This window comes from Rhipicephalus microplus, chromosome 3 (assembly GCF_043290135.1).
Source record: "Rhipicephalus microplus isolate Deutch F79 chromosome 3, USDA_Rmic, whole genome shotgun sequence".
NCBI classification, from domain to species: Eukaryota; Metazoa; Arthropoda; class Arachnida; order Ixodida; family Ixodidae; genus Rhipicephalus; species Rhipicephalus microplus.
Genome location: NC_134702.1, coordinates 46,518,489 through 46,537,414, shown reverse-complemented (window position 1 = coordinate 46,537,414; position 18,926 = coordinate 46,518,489). Strand labels below are relative to the sequence as shown.

At 46.5% G+C, this 18,926-nt stretch overlaps 2 protein-coding genes across 2 annotated transcripts in view; both read right to left on the bottom strand.

The window, feature by feature from the left end:
* LOC142802791 (putative cationic amino acid transporter) overlaps positions 1-18,926 on the bottom strand; it is a 119,479-nt gene that overhangs the window by 54,580 nt on the left and 45,973 nt on the right. Inside the window, exon 5 of the mRNA XM_075887834.1 lies at positions 3,104-4,238. Coding sequence (XP_075743949.1) covers positions 3,104-4,238 — 1,135 coding nt within the window. The remainder of the gene's footprint in view (positions 1-3,103; positions 4,239-18,926) is intronic.
* Positions 17,258-18,852, bottom strand: LOC142803715 (phosphatidylethanolamine-binding protein homolog F40A3.3-like). Its single transcript, XM_075889415.1, has 2 exons — positions 18,593-18,852; positions 17,258-17,973 (listed from the first exon to the last, which is right to left on the bottom strand). The coding sequence occupies exons 1-2, from the start codon at positions 18,778-18,780 to the stop codon at positions 17,655-17,657; spliced, it is 507 nt and encodes a 168-aa protein (XP_075745530.1). The 5' UTR covers positions 18,781-18,852; the 3' UTR covers positions 17,258-17,654.

The window sequence follows — 18,926 nt, the reverse complement described above, 5'->3', positions numbered from 1 at the left end:
ACACATTGAACAGTCGTTACCAGCATTGATGTATGCAGATGATATATTATTGATAGCCGACAACAAGGAGGATCTGCAGGGATTGATAGACATCAGTGGTAAAGAGGGAGATAGATTAAATTTGAAGTTCAGCAGGGAAAAATCAGGCGATCATGATTTTTAATGATAACAAAGGCAGTGAGCATAGAATACAGGAAGTCACGCTAAATACAGTGGATAAATACATATATTTGGGCGTATGGATAAATCACAGGGCTGAGTATCTAAGGGAGCACGAAATATGCGTAATGACAAAGGGCACCAGGAATGCAGCTGTAATAAAACATAGGGCACTGTGGAACTACAATAGGTATGACGTTATGAGAGGGATTTGGAAAGGTGTCATTGTTCCGGGTTTGACGTTCGGCAATACGGTCTTGTGCATGAAATCAGAAGTTCAAGCAAGATTGGAAATTAAACAATGTGGCATAGATGGATTTGCTTTGAAAACACACGGAAATACCCCAAATTAGGGGGTTCAGGGTGACATGGGATGGAGATCGTTTGAGTGCAGGGAAGCTGACAGCAAGATAGATTTTGAGGAGCGATTGAGAAGGATAGGAGAGAAGCGTTGGGCTAGGAAAGTTTTCAGCTACTTGTACATAAAGAATATTGATACTAAATGGAGGAAGCAAACTAGAAAACTGTCAAGCAAGTATTTAGACAACAGCAGAATACCAAGCCAAAAGGAAGGAAACATTGGTTAAGAAGAAGGTGAAGGAAACAGAGAGGGACATGTTGAAGATGGGAGTGCTTACGCAATCATCACTGGAGACCTACCGAACATTTAAGCAGGAAAGTGCAAGGGAAAAGATCTACGATAGTTCTCGGGGTGGTTCTCTGCTCTTCGAGGCTAGAACGAGAGTATTGCGGAGCAAGAAGTACCGAGCAAAATACGAAGGCACAGACACGGTATGTAGTGCGTGTGGAAAGGATGAGGAAACTGCTGAACATTTGATAATGTTCTGTAAAGGGCTCCACCCTTTAGTCGAAGATAATGGTGCCGAACTTTTGAAAGCATTAGTGTTTAGGGACAGTGAATGCAAAATAGACTTTAAACGAGTAGAAATAACCAGGAGGAGGCTAACTCATTGGTCAATTGAGACGCGAGTGAAATTCAATCCTTAAACACACTGTGATAGTACCTAACTCTATGGCTAGGTGGCGTGAGCCACCACTCTATCTAAAGGGTACACCCGGGTACATAAATTCATCCATCCTTGGAAATAATATCACAACATGACGTTAGTGGTTTTCGTGAACTAGTTGACGGGCGGACGGACGGACGGACGGACGGACGGACGGACAGACAGACAAACAGACAGACAGACAGACAGACAGACAGACAGACAGACAGACAGACAGACAGACAGACAGACAGACAGACAGACAGACGCTTCGCCCCGCTCATCATTATTCCCTCCGTGGATATGCTGGGATTTTTTTCACAGAAAAAGGACGGAGTGGAAGCAATAAGCGCTGACGGGAGGAAGTCGGAAAATGAAAATGAATTAATAGACTTATTATAAGAAAAAGGGTGAGGGCATGGTGATCGCCAGGCTACGCGCATAAAGAAAAAAGAAATGGTAGTATGAAAGAGGGTGCTGCTCTACGCAGAAAAAAATATATATACGAAATTTTATCCGCCATTCATATAAGCCGGTGCAGAGAAATACAAAAATGGAAGCGTGAATCATCAGTGATTTAAAATATTGTGATTGCCTGTGCGCAAAAAATTCCTGCGGAACTTAGTTCGTAAATGGAACCAATGGAACGCCTTAGGATGATATAAAGATAGGTCGATTTGTTTTATTGTGATAGCAATAAAGTGTACACTTTAAATGGGCCTTGGCCTCCGGTGTTGCCGTGCCATTTCTTATATGTATAGGTACGTTTACATGTATGTGAAGCCCAGAAAAAAGTGTTAATGAAGAATTTCTCCGGAGCACGTGACCTCTCGCCCTCCTGCGCGACGCGCTAAACCACTCCACTATGCAACATACGTTCACCATGCAGCAAGCTATGATCTAACTATTTATGTAATTCACTTACAGCTGGTGCTACTCAGAGCTCTGAGGTTCTTCAGCGAGGCAAAGACTCGTTTACTATCACCCGCGAGAATGGTGCAAATGCCTGAGTTCATATGCACGCCTCCGCCCCGTACTTTGACCTATAGGGCATGGTCTTCTGTGTTCGCGCACTTATCTCTTGAGGGGAGAGAGGGACGTTAGTTCGTCTTGTGCGTTCGCCTCAAAGTTTTAGTTTTTGTTAAAGCCATAGACTGCACGGAAGTCACTTTGTTTACTGCCATGCCCATGTTTGATAATGGAGTAATCAGGTAGCTAGACCAGCCAATGTATGTAGGGGCAAATCGGTTGTTCATAGTCGACACCTGCAGTGCGTTGCAAGTGTTCACTTTGCCTAAAGTGACAAAAACTGCAGCCCTTGTTAGAAGCACAGATCAGCGTCAAAAAAGACCACTTGATGGTGCGCAGCACACACCATGCTGGGGGCGGGTTGCACTGCAGGAGGCGGAAGGCTACATCAAGTAAGCATGCGGGAACGCCCAAGAAAGCGACGGGGATGTGACAATTCGCTGTGCCTCACTGCCCGGCTGTCAGATGCGTATCGCGTAAATTCAAGGTTTTCCAGAAACTGCATCTCCGTCCATTTTTAATTTTACTACTTCTGCACATCAATTGAAACAATACTTATAACTCAGCGCGAAGTTTTCTTGGTAACATTCTTTGCTTGATTCAGTTGGTTGTAAACTAGTGTCACACGTTCATGTTTGATCGCGATCGCAGCAGATCTGGATCGAATTTCATTATTCTGATTGGCTCCTTCACGCAAGCTGTAGAAGAGAGTCAATCTTTGTCGAGAAATATGATCACGATTGGGTTTATTCATTATGAGCAGCACACCGTATGACACCGGTTAGGATACACACTTATGCATGATCCCCGTCGGAATCAAGCTTAAAAAATTGCAGCTTTTGAAATTGCTTCAGGGAAGGTGCACGAACACAGTAGTTTCGTGACACGAGAAGGTCGTAAGAACTCACCGAGCAGCTGCCATACGAGGAAGGCAAGCCAGGCGGTGTAGGGCAGGCACACGCACAAGTGTACGTCCATCCACAGCGCGCACAAGGGCAGCAGAGGCACGCAGGGCACGGCGTTGCGGCCCGCCGATGGGGCACCATGCCGCGGCTGCCGCAGGGCGATGACCGCGAGCGCGAGCACAGCGGCCAGCGCTGCCGTCGCAAGCGCTTCGAGCCACCATCGCGCCGCGCCAGCGCTCACCACGCGCGGCGCATGCACCGTAAGCACTCCCACAAGAAACATGAGTGCCACCATCGCACACACCAACACCGCTGTCCGCTGCGCCGAGCAGCGCGAAGGCACGCCGGACACACCGCACGGCGAAAGCGTCGAGGACAGCTTGGAGGAGGAGCCGCCACCGCCGCCTGACAGCGAGGTAACGTAGCCCTGATTGACAAGTTCCACGGACCATGTCCTCCTCTGGAAGGACCCGTACCCACCACCGTTGCCGACGGCCACCGTCGAGGACCTTAAATGAGGGTCGTCCACGAAGCCGTCCACGATGCATCCTCCTCCACGGTGCAGTGTCGCGCTCGAGTCCCGGCTCAGGTCTCCTAGCTCGAGGGGCAGATGATCGATCAGACCATAGCGGAGCGCCAGGACCGACGCCGCCGTGGCTATAAGCGAGAGAAGCGTGCCCAAACCTAGGATTCCCATGAGGGTGTCCGGATGCACGAACATGGCGGATATCGAGACCAGAAAGCCGCCAGTAACGGCGGCCCGCTTGTTGCCCTCGGTTAGTCCGCATAGGAGGCCGTCGGCCGAGAGTGAAGCGAGGAGCGCGGCCAGACCTCGGAGCGACGCGGCAGTGGCCGCAGCGAGACCGCAGAGTGAGCCAAAGCCGAGCACCCATAGCAGACCAGGAAGGCCTCGAATGAACGGGGCTTGGAGGAGTGGTGCCGAACCACCCAGTTGAGAATGCGGCGATAGGAGTGTGACTGCTACAGAGCTGCTGAAGCAGCCCAGCAGGCTAAGCAGGAAGACCAGGCTGACGGCCGATGGAACCACGCGGAACCTGTGCGCCGTCTCGGTGGCCGTCTGCGCCACCAGGTCGTAGCCCACGAATGCGAATGTGCACGTGGCGGCACCATTGAAGACCTGCGGCAAGAGGAAGTACATCAACCCCCCAGTTTACTCCAGCTGTTGTAAACTCTGCCAAAGAGAGGACGCAAATCCTCACCATATCCTCTATGGCTGTACTAAATTACGGCAAATGCATAATTCTCAGTTTGCGCATATCACTACCCCTCAGCTGTGGGCAGGCGCGTAGCCAGAATGTTTTTCGGTAGAAGGGGGGGGGGCATCTCCTTCATTTCGGCAGGGGCACCCCTTTAATATAATCATTTTTCGCTCTCTATGCCATGGCGAAAAAAATTTCGAACGGGCACGGCACATGCCGGCTGTGCCACCCCCTGGCTACGTCCCTGGCAGTGGGAGATCGCGCAGCTCAGCTCCAACTAGGAAACACTAGTGTGGGTCACAGAGCGGGCAGAGGCAGCCGCCAGGGACCAATGTCACCTGGCTGCCTGACCAACACTGGACTCTTGCACGCTGAACAACCACTCCATGTATATGGCGCCAAATAAATGTTTATCCTGCTCCTCCTACTCCCGGAAAAAAATTTGACATTTCAAAGTGACTTGTAGCCAGTGACTCAATAGTAGATATTGTTTCGTGGATCGATCATGTGTGCAAGGTATAGTTAAAGGTTTTTGTGAGACCTGAAAGAGTGGTCTCCAGATATTCACCCAGCTCACTTCCTGCCTAAGAGGAAAAAAAAATGGAACAAAGAAAGCTAGGTTTTGGCATCAGTATGCGTTGTTCTTTGACACTGTGACACTATTATAAGTAAGAAGAAAGTTTCTGCATTGTATTGCATATTTATCAGCTGTCATGCAGAAGTAAAAGACCGCAGCTTTGACACATATTGACTTGTGTATAATTGAGATTTAGCTAACTGGACTACCATTATACTGGAATAAAAAAAAAAGACAAGTCCGCTTGTCGAAATGAAGGCTCGACACAACCCTTGTTTGCTAAGTTTTTGTCACACCTGCTAAACATATATATTTGGAGCATGAATATATATCTTGTGTCAACGAATGCAATCAAACAGCATGGCAACTTTTGCGTGAAAAGATCGATGTTTCGGTGTTTGTTTTCACTCCGAGTTTCATTTATCGACATATACCATGCTATACGCCGCATTTAATATACCAACCCCTATTTGCAATGTTCATTATATTCCTGCTTTTCAAGTAGACTGTTAGTGCACGTTAAAGAACCCCAGGTGGTCAAAATTTCCGGAGTCCTCCACTACGGCGTCTCTCATAATCATATGGTGGTTTTGGGACGCTAAGCCCCACAAATCAATCAATCAATCAAGTAGACTGTTATATTCGTGAAACTTCAACTGTGGATGCAGTGCTGCGTATCCAATCTTATAAAGAGTACACACGTATTCCTATCATACAGCCGTCACGTCGGGTTAACGACGACTGTTGTGAAGAGCCATCGACTGAAGCTAATTTATCTAGCAGTGTCCCGAGCCGCCATCCTCACTGGAACAAGCGCTGCAACATTTAAGCTCACCCCTTTTGGTGTGGCTAATATCCATGTTGCTGTTGGCATCATTACGCGACAGTAAACATGCTACTGTTCAGTATATGTTGTGCGTACATATATACATAGTTTTAGCGTCATTTCGTAATGTTTCACTCAATATTAAATTGATGACACAGTCACCTTCCCTCCGCATGTTTCACATAACATCGATTCCCAATGTACGTGGGATCTGCCGAGTTTTTTTTAATTAATACATATATAATGTCTAGCTCTTTAGAGCTTATTCAAGAACGTCTGTTAAAGTTCATTGTGAAGTGCTTTATTACGTGGCTATTTACAGGCATTAAAAAAAAATCAAATGCGAAAGTCACAGCACCGATCCAGCTGCTCATGCACGCACTCTCAGCAAAAGCAGAATAAAATTGTCATGTTTTATAGATTTTTAACAACAGTGAGCCTCGCTATTGACCTCGTAAGTGGAGTAATCATTTTGTTGAGCAATAATCATTGCTGTAAAACGAAAGATCAAAAAAAAAAAGAGAAGCGTATTACAGCTATCTTTGCTTTTGCGAACTCTAGTGCCACCTAGTGATGCTTATTGTGGAAGCCGTACCAGAGGCCAGAAAGCTAAGCACACCTATCAGCCTGTACAAACGAGCAGAGTCGCGGCTTTCTGTTCTCCAAGCCTTTGTAGAATTGGGTTGAAACACGTGCGTCCCCGACTCACGTATGTATATCTCAGTATATAGACAGAGTAGCATAGGCTCCTCATATACGGCTGGTAACGTCTCTGTAGCATTCATCAATGCATGCACACGTGCCGACTGGCGTAAACGCGATAAAGAAAATAAGACAGACAGAGAGAGAGCACACGCTGTGGCTCATGTCTCCGAGGTTCTTGGTCGTGGTCCTTCACCTTTCGCTTCCGTCTGGACACAGGGCTTTTGAATCCGCCCTCAAAAAGGGACGCGTTTCCAAAGCCTAGCGCGCGCTGCTTGCGTGAGATAGCGGATAGGTTTCGTCGGCACTCGCAGCGAAGCTATTGAAAGCTCCTCCACCACTGGCGCGGGGTATATTGTCCGATATATCGCGCGGCTCCAAGCAGGACATGCCCGAAGGCTGAACCGAAGCGAAGGGCGGCAGACCGACGTCGAGACCGCCTTCGCCGGCTGCCTTTCACGGAGGACTCAGCTTCCACAAGAAAAAAAAAAAGAACCAACAAAGACTAGAGAGTGAGGCGCCCTTGTGGCGAAACTTAGAAAGCCAAATATTTGGAAAAGGGAATCGCCATGGTGCAGACAGACCGCTATTGTTGGCGCTCCTTTTTCATCTCCGTGGAAATATCTGCGTACAGGCGTCTCATACTTTCGCCTTCGTTTTATGTGCATTGAAACGCCACGCTGCGGCTAGCTCTGTAAGCCCTCGTCATCATACTACGCTTGATTATGATAGCTTGAAGAACGCCAGCTCCATGTGATCATGTACAGTGATCGACTAAGCTATGAGTTTATCAGTGTAGATGTCATAATCATCTCGCAGCTTCTGTGTTAGCCTGACGAATAGTCAGGCTAGCATCTCGAGCTCTTCATTGAAACGTTTCTCACTCTCTCTCTTTTTGGTATAACACATTTCTAGCACACTGACCATTCTTCTTCCAAACGTAATGCCTCATTAGACAAACGCGCAGTGATTCAGTCGACCAAATAGTCAACAAGTTAATCATATAAAATGTTCATCTCTTCAGCAATGCACACGTTGGGAGAATGTTTGAACAACGCCTAGAACCACACGCTTTGCAGGACAATATGACAATTGGCAGGCAGTCGACAGTAAATTGTGGAATTTATTTATTCTGCAGTACGTTGTGTGTTATTTGATAAAATCTTTCTGTCGACAATCTAACGAAATTCGTGTTAGGTTTGCCGCCTTGCGTTACGAATAGCTTTGGAATTTCTACACAGGTTGGCTACAACATCGGCTGCAACTTTATTGACGTGCTATGATGGTTGACCGCTTAGCCGCAGATCGCGGTATTCGAATTTTGACCACGGCAGCAGCTGTTTGATGTAGGCGATGGATGCGAAACACAAAAGGACCGTAGGGTAAGATTTAGATGCGCTTTAATGAGCCCCAAGTAGTCGAAATTTCCGGAGCCTTCCCCTACGGCGTATCTAATAATCATGTTGTGGTTTTCGGGCGTAAAATGCCAGTTATCATTTTTACGTCATTCGCCCAGGTACGAGTTTCATTTTTTATATTTTAGTACAAAATCAAGAAAAGTTCGTTTTCGAATTACCACGACTGATTGTCGTTACTGTTATGCCCGCTCAGGGCAACGCGCTTATCTGGAATGAATTTGTTTGCAGCCATTTATTTCATTTATTTGTGTTTTAGGAGACACAATTACCGATCAGCCTTATTGATCTGTCGGAATAACGTAGAGCTACGGCAGTGTCGTTGAACAATGCATATACCGTGTATGCGATCGGCAATGTGGATATATTACAAGTAATTTCCCTCCGGCGACTCCATGAAAAAGCGATCAGTTTGGATCGCATAGTTTTTTGTCTCTTTACATGGCTGCTTCGTCATTTGCGGACATGTTTGCTCACGAACGTTGCGAACTATGAAGCATAACTTGACCCCGAACTTCTCCGAGGTTTCGTCTTAAGATCATCTGGGACGTGGGGCAGCGTTGCCCGAATCTAATGAAGGTCTACTAACCGTTGCCTGAGTATACTAACCTATGGGCTATATAGCTAAAGCCGGTGTGCCTCGAAAAGGCACAGCCAGACAATTCCCTATTCCTCGTTCACATTTACATTAACCATGGACCTTACTGCAAGCCCTTCCCCGCGCTTTCTTTGTAATCCTTTCTTGTTTCAAAAGTTCTAGAAACTGAGTCACTTTGTTACTGTATCCACCGACTGTATATGTCCTCTTGCAATGGTAACCTTGATTTGGGAGTATGTCCAAATAAGTACAAAAAAGGTAATTATGGTGTTCTTTCTGAACATGCAAAGGTTAATCCCTACTACGACCGACCAACCGACTAGCTAACCAACTAACTAACCAACCAACCAACCAACCAACCAACCAACCAACTAACTAACTAACTAACTAACTAACTAACTAACTAACCTACCAACCAACTAACCTACCAACTTACCAACCAACTAACCTACCAACCAATTAACTTACCAACCAACTAACTTACTAACTGGCTAACTAGTTAACAACTCAAGTATTGCTTAAAGCTCCTGCTCTAGCAAAGCCCTATAGTTTGGTTTATATTAGTTTGACTTCCACACTGCTTTACACAGTGAATCCCTCGGTGTGCCCTGCGCTGTTCACGGTGCGTTAAGTGAAACAAAGTATACGGAGCAGCCTTACAATAGTTACTGCTGCAAAAGAGCCACGGACACGCGTGCACGCAGTGCTTCGGCGCCACGTCGCGTTTCCATGCTTTCCGTTTTCTTGGCTTATTGCGTGACTACCCGAGGTTGAGTTTGCGGCAATAAGGAGTGGCCGTTCATCGCGAATCGTTGAGCCGTAATCGGCACCGCATGACGCTTTTACGACAGGCTTCGCCCCGTGCAACGGCACCGTCACGTATAAGCTATAGCATGGTCGATACGAGGCGTACAGAAGCGGCTCGCAGCTCGGTACATCGATGCGCGCCTTCACTCTTCTTCCGATAGGGCCGCCACAAAGGCGCGTTTCGGACGCACTATAAAAGCCACTGTTGCTCAATGCTCGCAACGGGCCGAAAATCGAGTGGTTCATTGCAAATACGATAGAAAAAGCGTCGTTACTTTCAGGCCTCTGAGTATAAGAGCATGACGAAGTGCTTAGACGGTGAACGAGGATTACACTAGACCACCGAGTGGGATAAGTCTGGTTCGGGTGTGACTTCAGTTGTCAGAAGAAGAAGAAGAAGAAGAAGAAGAAGAAGAAGAAGAAGAAGAAGAAGAAGAAGAAGAAGAAGAAGAAGAAGAAGAAGAAGAAGAAGAAGAAGAAGAAGAAGAAGAAGAAGAAGAAGAAGAAGAAGAAGAAGAAGAAGAAGAAGAAGAAGAAGAAGAAGAAGAAGAAGAAGAAGAAGAAGAAGAAGAAGAAGAAGAAGAAGAAGAAGAAGAAGAAGAAGAAGAAGAAGAAGAAGAAGAAGAAGAAGAAGAAGAAGAAGAAGAAGAAGAGTACATTCTTCTACATTGTAAAAATTATGAAGGACCTCGAAAGAAACTTTTACAAAAACTAAATTTTTTGGCTAAGCGACTTCCATCAATTACAAAAAAATTGGGTCCACGGCCAGAAAGAAAGCTAAAGCAACTTCAGCGCGTGCAATAGTTCACTTTCTGGCGGAATCATAAATATCTCAAAAATACTAAACAGGAAAAAAGAAAAAAAATCTATTGACATTTTAGAGAACTTCCCTGTTCTGTGTGGACACTTAAATTGGCGTGATTACCTGTGTTTTTGCAAACTCTGTGTGGTGTGGACACATTTCTGTGTGGTGTGGACACATTCCTCTGTGGTATGGACACATCTCTGTGTGGTGCAAACGCACTTACGTATTGAAAAAAACGTGGACTCATTGCACTAGTGTTGTGTTATGTATCTATGTATAGCCTTGTGTTTGCTACCAAATATCTAATGTTGACTTTTGTTCAAGACAACAAGAGGTCGGCGCCACGCATTGGCACCGACCTTTCCTTATACACATTTAATGCAGAGTGATCTTTAGCGAACGACGTTTATGGGATCCCAAGGAATGGAATTTTGGACCAGTAGGTCCGTCACGCTCATTGCATCGATTTCACAAAAAAGGCAGGGACAGAAGAGAGCAGGATGTGCACTACTCACAACTCCACGACTTGTCAGTAGCGTCCTCCTCTTACTCGGTGCCTGTCTTTTCAGCGCTATAGCTTCAGTTATATTTATGTAATGGGAAAGAGTTGAGCAGAATGAAGGTTAGCGCGAAAAGACGACCCCCATAGGGAACAGTCTTAGATGCCCCATAAAATGCGAAAATCGATTATCAGTGGTGGTGGTCGTCAAAATATTTAGCAACATTTAAACGGCTCATAGAAGCGAGGTGATATGGTTGGCCGCATTGGCCTCCTCCTCTTACAGTACTATAGGCCGAGCTCCCATTCCGGAGCTTCAATGGCAAGCAGAAACGCTGCACACCTTGGGGCTCTCCGGGCTGTGAGGTTCTGAATGTTGAGCGAGACCGTCTCCGACTCCCATCTCCAGGAATTGGGGTTAGGTGGGATAGATGGGTTTGATAGGTACACTTAGACTATGTGGAAATTGTCGGCCAGCTGTCCACAGAAAGGATGGATTGAAAAGTTTTACACCACCGGGCACATGGTAGCGTTGATAAAACGGTCACAGCTTCATCGTGAACTTATTTACAGCGCAACACCAGAAAAAAACACAGAACAGGGAAGGAGCATAAAAGAAAGAAAAGACGGCGCTGACTTACAACTGTTGTTTATTGTTGACTCACAACTGTTGTTGAATAAACAACAGTTGTGGGTCAGCGCCGTATTTTCTTTCTCTTATGCTCCTTCCCTGTCCTGTGTCTTTTCTGGTGTTGCGCTGTAAATAAGTTCACGATGGATCCTAACCAACTGGCCCAACTTACCGTCACAGCTTCAACGCAAGGGCGAAGCATTGAAGGCTCTAGCAACAAATTGGAATGTCACGCGAAGAAGGGCAAGCAGATCGAAACGTGCAGCGCGCTGCTCACGCACAGATGGCTCATGAAAACAACACACACAGGACGAGCTGTGAACTAACAACGTTCACAGCTCAACACTTGACGCGCTTCTCAAACAAAAACGACGCGCGAAACGTACTCACACGTGTCACATGTATCACATGTGATACTAACAAGTATCACATTCGTTACTTCACTGTGTCTTGAAGGGTGTGATGTTTTCGCAAACGGGGACTGTGCAGCGAGCGAAGTGACCTTTGTGCATACGGTAAATACAACGCAATCGTTCCAGTTTAAGCCCAATGCATACGATTCTCCTCTACTACGAGATTCACGCGCGCACGCACGTGCGTCTAGCCCACGCGGAATAAATTACGTGTGGGAGATGAACGTACGAGCGCGCGTTGCGACGAGCGGGGCACCGACGACGGGTGCACTCATTGCGCTTTCTCGCTAGTAATGCTAAAAACAGCTGATGCAAAACTTTTGCTCTGTTTTTTCATTTGTCCGCCATACCTATTCCCCTAACGGCACCAGGTGATGTTCCAACAGCCAACCCCATTCGCAGCGCCCACCAATATTGCTCAAGTTTCAGAGTTCATACTTTTGGTATTGTCAATTAAAAAGCAATTGTTGCACATATCTGAGGAATCATAACAACACGTAGATGTTTTGTATGTGTGCCTTTATAATAGAGAAGGCACACACAAGGACCGTAGCGTTTATCACGCTGCGCAGACACTGCAACGCGATGTTCAAAAATGCAACGTTTTGCTACGACGACAAGGTGGTGGCACCTGCCCGTCGCTTTGCGTTCTACACCTTATCGCCTTCGAGCCAGGCGTGCATCTTTCTCCGTGGGCGCACACGCCTTCCTTTGTTTTCGAAGATAACTGCCAGATAGCGCTCGTGTCTAACGTGCCTCGATGTGCTCGTTTGCCTTCGCTGCACGGATCGAGACTCTCTATAGCAGCGCTTTCAGAATACAATTCACCGATTTTCTCGATCAGAACGTAAAATAAACGTTTTGTTCACTCTCTCCACACGCAAGACTATCGTCTTTCGATGACATTTGCAGTGAAAAAAAGCAGATACGGCGCCAATCATTTTGCCCCGAGATTGGCACAGCCAGCGGAAAGTGGTGTATATAAATAGCTTGCTGTTTGAACGTTGAAGGGCGTGTACTTACTGGCATAGTGGCTAACGCCACTTGTTGCGCAAGAGATCGCCCGTTCAGTACCACGCGCTGAAAAGTCTTTGCATTACTTTTGTTTGTGGCTTTTGTATACACGTTGCCGTCGTCATCATCATCATCATCATCAGCGTGGCTACATCCACTGCAGGACAAAGGCCTCTCCCATGTTCCGCCAGGTAACTCGGTCCTGTGCTTGCTGCTGCCATTTTATACCACCAAACTTCTTAATCTCATCTGCCCATCTAACTTTCTGTCTCCCCCTAACCCGCTTGCCGTCTCTGGGATTCCAGTTAGTTACCTTTAATGACCAGCGGTTATAATCTCTACGCGCTACATGCCCGGCCCATGTCCATTTCCTCTTCTTGATTTCAACTATAATATCCTTTACCCTCGTTTGTTCCCTAATCCACTCTGCTCTCATCTTGTCTCTTAAGGTTACACCTACCATTTTTCTTTATATATATATATATATAATATATAATATATATATATATATATATATATATATATATAATATATATATATATATGGATGAAGGCTCTAGCCCAAAACGTCGAAATAAACCACGTTGTGACCGCTCACGAAGGATCCACCTGACTATATATATATATATATATATATATATATATATATATATATATATATATATATATATATATATATATATATATATATATATATATATATATAATATCAGGCATTACGGTGACACCGATGGCAAAAGCCAGCCGAATGTGTCCATATAATTGCTACCGCAATATAAGTTTAAGTTTTAAAAGGAAGCACTCTTTATCGCGACCCAATTCCTTACAAGGGTCCGGATAGCAGCGGTTCCCCTGTTTATAGTAAGTGATGATGTCCATGAATGAAAGGGCCTCATTGTCTGATGGGCCTCTTCGGCGAGTGTTACGCTGTAGGGTTTGAAAGTGAGCCCGTTAACTGTGTCTGTTGTGTACGACTGCGAACGTATACCTCGCCCGTAGTGTAAGCCGGCAACGTCCCCGTTGCACACGTGTTGTTGGTGGCCAAAGTGTCACTGCAACACTTCCTCGCGAGCCTGGAGGAGACCGCTGTGGCCTTCTTCGGACACGTTGCGGGGATACATAGGCTATATGGCACTCTCACCTTTTCCTCAGTGCGGTAGCCGTCAACGTCAACCCGAGTGAAAGAAAAAAATGATAGCGTGATGACGTCACAGGTCGCTGTCATCGTGACGTCACGTGAAATGTCTTCACATGTTGACGCCGTCACGTCACATCATCGTTTTTACATCATGGAGGCAGTGCAAAACAAAGTGAGGTGCAGAAAGCTTGCGGAGAAGGGCGGGGCAGGGATGATCAATGAACTGGGTGAGAAGAAATAGAAGCTGGCTTTCGCCTGTGAGTCGTCAAAGGCTTGTTTATGTGAGAGAGAGTGATCTATTGCTTTTTTTTTTGTCCCGCTGCGGTGCTCGTCGTTGAGAGCCTCGACTGTGTGTGCTTGTAGTGCATGCCCCGATTCTTCTCTGAATTAAGTAATACTAGCACTACTCTTATTTTTCAACAACATAACATCTCAACCAAACAAGCAATAATTTTAAAAGCTCGTTATTCTTTGTGAGAAACGATACTTATGAGAACAGACAACTCGGTCAAGGAAAATATAGGGAGTGTTATTTATTTGTACTAAATGTAATGTGAATTTCGAAGAAAGAAAAGTGGACGAATAGATAACTTGCCGCGGGCAGGGAACGAACCTGTGACCTTCGAATAACGCGTCCGATGCTCCACCAACTGAGCCACCACGGTGGCTATTCCCCGTCCACTTTATGGGGAAGAAATGGGCATTTAACGTGGGAGTGCCGTCAGCGCTGCCTGTAGCAATGACGGTGAGTGTGGAACTCTCTCGCACATTTGGTCTCTGCCCACGACAAGTTATCTTTTCGTCGACGTTTCTTTCCATTTACATCACTTTCCGTACTAATAACGTTCCCTAAGCTTTAATTTTCTTGGCATTCTGTTAGTTTTCATTAGCACATAACATCTGATGTTTTAGGTTCCGAAACTCTTATACGATTGTGACTTACGTTATCTTGGAGGGTTTTGAAGTTTTCGACCATCTGGGGTACTTTAACGTGGCCCACAAATATCACGCCAGCAGTGGAGGACCGTAACCATGCTCTCATATTTCAAGTAGAGCTATTAGTAAGGAATCAGTGTCATGTATTATGTTTTAAGCGGTTATAAACTAACCCAATAGCTTCTGATATTTTTTTATCCAATAGTAGGCTGCCATAAAGTCGACGTAAAAATACAAATATATGTAACGTGTAGTCCACGGCCATGTCAACCTAATATATACCATACATAAATAAACAGCCGCAGCTGCTAATGCAAGTCCTGTGTCGTAGTTCATGAAAAGATGGATTTCTGCGTGACTGCACCTTTTTCAGCGGTCACGTATTTTGGCCACTTAAGGGATAAAAGAAAATCCCATCTTTGTCCCCTCCTTTTTTCACGTTGAGGAAGGCTTGCTTTATTCTGTGAGCTGAGGTTTAAACCTGGCTAAGATTTATTTGGGCTAGAAAAACGAATCTCAAGCGAAGCGAGAGAGAGAGAGAGCGCGACTAGGGCACGAGATCGGGCCACCTCAGTGCAAGCACTGTTCCTTCAAAGAAGTAGCAGAGTCCATTTTGAAAAGAAACAGGGTTGAAATAAACTTTGGAACATCAACTTCCGTTTCACTTTAACTCACTTTCCGCCCGTGGCTGGCAACGTTCTTGCTGACACCAAAGAACAGCAGCCTGGCTCCACTGTCCTGCTGCACCCGCATACACTCTATAGAGAGGAAAGACGTAAATAAACGCGTATACTGTGGCAAAGTCGCGCGACTGGAAGAAACAAACAAACGCGAGCGTCGAGAAAAAGAAAAACAGCAGACAGGCGGTCAAGCAGTGTACAGTTTGCAAGGTGCAGCAGCCTAGCCCGGCGAGCCAGGGAACGTCGCCTGACGGAGCGCTTTCCAATCAGTCTTGCACGGCCGCTGGCTCCTTTCACGATCGCTCGAGTGTGGACTCGGCCGACTCCTTAATGCGACGCTTTTCTTCGGGTGGTGGCGGCGCGGTTGAGGTCCCTCCTCTTCCCCGACTCTGAGGGCTTTCTTTCGTTCGGTGAAGCCCCTGCCGCTAGACTGGACACTCTGCGCCTGATCGCCACGCGAGGCGTATTCACTGTACGATCGGTTCCGCACCCTCCTTCTCTGGATCTCCAACCGGCGTCCACTCCTGCCGGCACCGCTGGCTTCTCCCCTTAACACGGTGCCACTGGTGACTGGAGATGAGAGAGTTGATGATGATGATACTGAAGATGCTTCTTTTCAACAATGACACGAACCCACTTTGCGGGATATATCTCGGACCGAGTGGTATTATTGAAGGTGACGTGGATAATATCTATAAAATATAGAGTGACAGACAAAAGACAGGCAGTTAAAATTGAGAAACGTTCAAAGAAACAGCAAAGAGCTCAAGACTATAGATTGCCTCTAGACATTTTAATGAATCTCACGCCAAAACCAGGGAATCACTGTGATCCTGCACATCAATCCAGAATGACTGCATTTGCTGGGTACAGCTGAAAGAGGCGAAATATTATAGAGGCGACCCTAACCCTAGGCTTGTGAGTCTGGCACTGCCATTCACATCTCGACGTTAGTGCGCCCTGGTATAATACTTGACCTAGGTGAGAGAGAGAGAGAGAAAGAGAGAGGAAAGTAAAAGCACCTTCTGTAGCCCTAGCTGAGAGCAAGGCTCAGCGCCCTTGAGTTAGGTCTGCGTTTTGTCGAACTGCCAAAGAAATCCGCGCCATAATGTGCCGCTACGATTCCAGCTGCTCGCAATATGTCGATCAACTTAATTTTAATTAGTTATCCTGACAGTTTATTGACCCTTACCTCAAGTATGTTACGCTCCGATGTCATATATATATATACGTATCCAATATAGCTCGTAAACAAGAACCATCGATTTCTGTTTAACGGCAAAGCTCTTTACGAGTTTCAGATTTCGCTAGCGGTGGTGTTCTTTGCGAAAAATCCGGTGCCGGCGCGTGCGCAGAAATGCAGCCCTTAAAGAGGCACCCGAAACGTGCGTATTTGTAGGCGTCGTTTCCTCATAACTGATGCCCTCTCGGTCATTGGCTGGTCGGTGACCAGCTGTTGGGTATACGGCGGCTGTCTGATATTTTGTTGCCTATTTCATTGCTGGCAGGATACGCACTCACGACCGCCTTTGTGTACTGCAGCAAGTGAAGTGGTGCGGTGCTAAGCAAGATGATGATGGTTTGATTTCCGGAGTGGAAGAAATAAAAAGTTAGGAGGAAGGACTGCACAATGCAAAAGAAAGAAAAAAAGAAAGAAAGAAATACCAAAGAAAAACAGGAAGGAATAAAGAAAGATAAAAGGACAGAAAGAAAGAAATAAAGAAAAAAAGACCAAATGAAGAAAGGAAGGAATAAAGAAAGATAGAAAGACAGACAGAAAAAAAGAAAGAAAGAAAGAGAGAAAGAAAAGAAGGTCGAGCTTGCAGGCGCAAAACCTAGTTTGCCTCCCTTTTCCTCGATAGGTTGAGTACACCTACTTACTATTAGAAGGCTTTTCATGAAATAGTTTTTAAAACCACGCGCGCCTTTTTTTTACGTGGTCTCTGAGACTCATTTCGTCAGCACATGAACCATAACGTTAATTAACTCAAAGAATAACCAGGGAAGATGAACGCTGACGTGCGTTGATCCCAACTAGACACCTAAGTCAAGGACTAGAGTCACATCCAGGACATATTTGTGCCTCTGCGATGAGTGCAGGTGCTTCTACTGGACTGTGTAAGGTATTGCTGTTTTTTTGTGGAAGTGGAGTTTCACACGGTCTACTCATAACACTAAAAAAATTTCAGATTACAGTCCTGATAATTTAATAAATCCCATGCTAGAAAGACCCCCCCTCCCTCCACCACTTTTTTTTAGTAAGAAGTGAAGGCATAATTGCTCTGCAGTTGGTGCTACTTGTTCTCAGCGTAAAAGAAATTGGCGGCCACCAGTTGATTGACGCCGAGCGCTTCGAGGAACGCCGTGAGGTTGAACTTGGCCCGTTCCTTGGCGAAGCCGCTCAGAGCGTTGCGCGCGACCGGCTGCTTCTGTTCGTACGCGAGGAACACGTATCGGTGCCTTCCGGAGCCCGGAGGGGGAGTCGGACCGGCGTACTTCATCAGCGTGGTCGTGTCGTTGTGCGGCACGTTCACCACGAGCCAGTGGAGCCAGTGACGCATCTTGGGATCGCTCCTGGACGGCGCGTCGGGGTCCAAGAGAATCACTGTGTACCTGGACGCAGCCAGTCAGCACGTCGCAGTGGGATTATTGCGTGTACCGAGCGGATAAGTTTACGCAGCGGCTGCGCATGGTATTCATGTCGCCAAGGTGGCTCAAAGCGCCCCTGCTATGTCCCTCTTGTATTGTTCCTGAATGTTATCGCGCTACGTAGTTTCGCCGCGGAATACCAACCATTCCGACACCTAACTTGGTCGACGGCGAAGGTTGGATTCTCTGCTGCAACGACTTTATCTGGACGAGACCAAAATGGAAAAAAACGTTGAGCCCTTACACTTTGGTGCAGGTTGAAGAACATCGAGTGTGGAACAAACAAATCATTTCATCGTCATTCTCATTTACCTTCCAAATTCCATTGGAGAAAAGGAAAAATATGTGCCTCCGATGAGTCAAACCGTAGGAGAGGCCTACCCTTCTATAGTCTTGAGCCCATGGAATTTGCAACATGCACCTAAATCCAAGGACATTACTTGTTTTTAGCATCTTGACTACCATCGAAATGTAAGCGGCGCGCCCGGGAACCAAACCTTTACTCTCGAGTTTAGCAGCTTAATGGGAAACCATAGGCAACAACACGCTGCAACGGGGCGATGTACAGACTTGACGACCTCACCAGTGGTCTGGGTCCCCAACAACGTTGACGTCGGGTGCGTGAGCCGTCTGCGCAGGCGTGAGAAAGTTGCCCAAGTTGACGACTGCACCGGCGGGGTAGCTCACGTTGAGCGCACGCTTAGGGACCGCCGGTATGACGTCAGTCACTATCTCTGACTTGGAGAAACTAAGGAGCAGGTCCTCGTTCATCGAACATGCGCCGAAAAAAGGCTGCAGCAGGGCCACAACGGCGACCAGAGGAAGGAGAGTGGCATACTTCGATTTCATCATGGGGCGCTGTTCGGTAGCCGTGCTTGCTTCACCGTATACGTGGCTGCTATCCACTACGGGGGGAC